We start from the raw sequence: 4,199 nt of genomic DNA, 5'->3' as shown, positions 1-4,199 counted from the left end.
AGTCTACAAACTTTCTGCAGAGGGCCAGATAGTGAATGTGTCGGGCTTTGGGGGCCACAGGGTCTTCTATCACAAGTACTTAATCCTGTCACTGTAGTGAAAGCAACCATAGACAATATATAAATGAATGAGCATGGCCATGCTCCAATAAAACTTTATTCATAATCACTGAAATTTGAATTTCGTATAATTTTATTTATTTTTTTAAACCTCACCCAAGGATATTTTTCCCTCATTGATTTTCAGACAGAGTGGAGTGGAGGGGTGTGGGGGGATATCCACGTGAGAGAGACACATCAATTGGTTGCCTCCTATATGCACCTCAGCTAGGGGTGGGGTGTGAACTGCCAACAGAGGTATGTGCCCTTGACTGGGAACCGAACCCTTGTCCCTTCAGTCTGCTGGCCGAGCTCTAACCAGGGCCCATATAATTTTAACATATCACAAAATGTTATCCTTCCTTCTGATTTTGTTTTTTACCATTTACAAATATAAGAAAATAAACACTCCTGGCTCACAGAGTGCAGGAAGACAGGCAGTGGACTGGATTTGGCTAGTTTGTCTACTCCTGCTGTAGAGCAAGCAATTCTCATCGCATCATGGAGGCAAGATCTGGACACTGGCCTCCAGCATCACATGAGACTGTGATCTAGCATGTCAAATAAAAAGGGGAAAGCGAGAGGGTTTTCTTTCACTTCAAAATCCAGAATTAGATGGCCACACACGCTTTGAGAGAGTCCTCTTCAGGAGTCACAGCGACTCCAGATGGGTCACAGTGAGTGTGTACTTGGAGTTTCTATGTGCAGCATATATGACAGTCTTGCAAGAGTGCCACAGTGATGTAATCCAGCATTGTCAAGACTCTGACATAGTGCTTAAAGGGTGACTAACTGGACAGAGAAGTTAAAATTCTGCAGTCCACTAGTAAATGCCCCTTTCCTTCTGTTGGAATTCTATATTTAGGAAAGACAGGTTTTGTTTTTTTCCCAACTATCATGAGGAGACTAAATCAAGTTCCTGTGCTCTATAAGAATAAATCATTTTGCATTAGAAAAGAATGGCATATCCTGAAAGATAAAAGCACAGCCAGGCCCTCCTTAGGGACTTAAAAAGAGTGTGATGTAAGAAGAAGAGTTTAAAAAGCAATAGGATGAAGTCATGGTGACAGCTTTGGCTGAGATAAAATAAAGGCCTTTCATATTCAATTGATATAAACTCAAAAAACATTAGCCTTAACCAAAATTATCAACAGTAACAGTAGTCAAATAGTCAAGAAGAGGTGTTTTAATTTCTTATAATCTCCCAACACCTGAGCTCTTGAAATTGTCATATGCCTTACTTTTCTATTAAACCTGATTTAAGTTAGGAGAGTCATCTGCAAATACAGAGCAGCAAGACTTTTCCACATCAAGTAGACCTGACAGAAGCAATCCAGCTGCAGAGACTGAAAGAGCTGAGAGTATAACTGGACAACCAAGGGGTCCGGGCTGCCTGTCACTACTTGAGCCAATTAAGCAGAGACAGGGTTGAATCATATATGACTGTTTATTCCAATAATGCCGGCAGTATGGGAGAGCAGCAAATCCTGGGTATTTGGATGTGAACATATCTTTTTTTTTTTTTACAACAAATAAATTTATTTTCACCATAGGGATAACATATTGTACCTCTCTGCCAATGTTACTTGAAACCTTCCATGTCAAAACAACTTGACAGTAGATATAAACAATCTACCTAATAAAAGAGTATCATGCTAATTGACTGTAACTTCGTGATGCCCACCAGCCAATCAGGAGTGAGTATGCAAATTAACCCAACAAAGATGGCGGGTTAATTTGCATATGCAGGCGCTGAGCGGCCGGGGGCAGGCCGGAATGCTTGTGTCATTGCTATGGCGATGATGCAGGCATTCTACACCACCCCAGCCACTCCGGGCCTCTGGGCAGTGTGGGAAGCCAGAAAGGCAGCTCCGGGCCAGAGCAGAAAGGTGTCTCCAGGCCGGAAAGGTGGCTCCAGCCAGAGCGAAGGCAGTGCCAGCAGCCAGGGGAAGGAAGGCCCATTCTTGCACGAATCTTCATGCATCGGGCCTCTAGTCTTATATAATCTTATATAATAAAGAGATAATATGCAAATTGACCATCACACCCTCACAAGATTGCTGCCTACAACCAGGCCGGCAGTGGGGTTAGTGAGGGATGACCAAACGACTGAACAGCAGGCTGCGTGGGTCAACCAGGCCGGTGGGGGGGGCGCCTTGAGGGGCAACCAGGCTGACAGGGAGGGCAGTTGAGGGTGACCAGGCCAGCAGGTGGGGCAGTTGGGGGTGATTAGGCTGGCAGGAGGGGCAGTGAGGGGCAACTAGGCCGGCGGCGGGTGGGCAGTTGAGGATGACCAGGCTGGCAGGGGGGGCAGTTGGGAGTAATCAGGCCAGCAGGGAGGGCAGTTAGGGGTGACTAGGCCGGCAGAGGGGGGCAGTTAGGGGCAACCAGGCCAGCAGGGGGGACAGTTAGAAGCGATCAGGCCAGCACACAGAGGCAGTGAGGGGTGATCAGGCCAGCAACGGAGGGAAGTTAGGGGCAACCAGGCAGGCAGGCAAGTAAGCGATTAGGTGCCAGCAGTCCAGGATTGTGAGAGGGATGTCCGACTGCTGGTTTAGGTCCCAGATTGGAGAGGGTGCAGGCTGGGCTGAGGGGGCCCCCCTGCATGAATTTCATGCACCAGGCCTCTAGTTCAATAAATATGCAATGATCTTTCATTACAGTCCTTTGAAAATGCATTTCAATTCATGCTGTTAACCTTAGGATCACAGTGCATAGACTCCAAATAGAAACAAGTTGGAGTGACTTTCAAAGTAATGTTGGATCCCTCACTTTATAATCCCACGAGAACCATTACGTTAATTTCATAGGCTCTGTCATGCATTAATCACTGGGTGGCAGGAGTTAATGGAAATTTTTCCTGTTATGGCGTCCATTGCCAGCAATGAACATCTCAAAACATCAAGGAAGTCATTGTTATTGCACAATACATGAGGACCTGGAACTTTCCCAAAAGCTTAAAAAAATAAAAAATGGAATTATATTTGACATTTCCATGCATTAATACTGTATGACTAATAAAAACATGTCAGTTGCTTGGACTGAATGAGCAATCAACATGCTCCCAGAATGCCCATGAGTAAAAATGCAGTAAAAGGAAGTAGAGTCTTCATTGCCTATCGGTCACTTCCCGTCAAAGGTTAAAGTTCAAAGACTGAATGATCAAAGTGCTCATTTTCTCAGTAGAACTATCTTCTGTTAGGAGGCTGATAATAGTGGCATCAACAAGTATCATCATGATACCACCATTTTCTTTTCTTTGGATTCTTGTTACACATTCGAATATAAAAAGAATTATCTGGTGGTCGTCTCTTTTCTTTGCAGGTGAAAAGCATGCTAATAATGCTAAGACAAACTGACTGAACTGAAAGCGCTGGGGACCAGTCTTCTGTTAGAATGAATAAACAGATATGACTATTTCTATAAACATGAGGATGAACGGGAATATTTTTACCACTAAACATGACCTGAGGAGGGTCAAAAGGATATTGACTACTAAAGTTAAATAGAAGTTGAAATTTTTCGCCTTCACATAAGGTACCTGGTGCACCTTCCATGTCTACAATCCATTGTGTAATTGAACTTTGAACACACTTTTTATTTAAAGTTATCCCAGGAGGTGGGTCATTTTGCAAAGCCAACAGTTCTTTCTGCAGTTGTTTCTGCATTGATGCCATGATGGAATCTGAACATATCTTTAGGAGCCATTAGCAGACTACCACGGTGCCCTTTTCTTTCTGTGTTCTACTTTAATCTTAAAAGTTTTAAAAAAACAAAATAATAAAGGATACTTAGCAAACTGGAAATAGAAGAGAACTTTTTAACCTAAAAAAAAAAAAGAATATATCTTCCAAATAGCTATAGCACTTATATTCAATAGTGAAGCTTCAGACAACCTTCCACATTATTGTCCTACAGCTGCTAGTGTCTTCAATAAGATAAGAAAACTTAGAAGGAAGTGATTAATATAATGATCAGAAAATGCTTATCTTTTTTCAGACACTATGATTACCTAGATAGAAAATACAACAGACTCCAAAAGTTACTAGAACTAATAAGAGAGCCAATTTAGCAGAATATAAGCTCTAAATGCAAAGTCAG

The 4,199-nt window shown here is 42.8% G+C and overlaps 1 protein-coding gene across 1 annotated transcript; it reads right to left on the bottom strand.

Moving 5' to 3' along the window:
• Nucleotides 1–3,231: 3,231 nt before the first annotated feature.
• Nucleotides 3,232–3,775, bottom strand: LOC307097121 (uncharacterized protein; the record flags this gene model as incomplete). The annotated part of the gene is made up of 2 exons (XM_079767101.1): nucleotides 3,232–3,486; nucleotides 3,566–3,775. The coding sequence occupies 2 exons, from the start codon at nucleotides 3,773–3,775 to the stop codon at nucleotides 3,232–3,234; spliced, it is 465 nt and encodes a 154-aa protein (XP_079623227.1).
• Nucleotides 3,776–4,199: the final 424 nt, after the last annotated feature.

This window comes from Cnephaeus nilssonii (genome assembly GCF_951640355.1).
Source record: "Cnephaeus nilssonii genome assembly, chromosome: 3".
NCBI classification, from domain to species: domain Eukaryota; kingdom Metazoa; phylum Chordata; class Mammalia; order Chiroptera; family Vespertilionidae; genus Cnephaeus; species Cnephaeus nilssonii.
The sequence above is the reverse complement of the archived record's forward strand: the minus strand, read 5'-3'. Positions and strand labels throughout refer to the sequence as shown.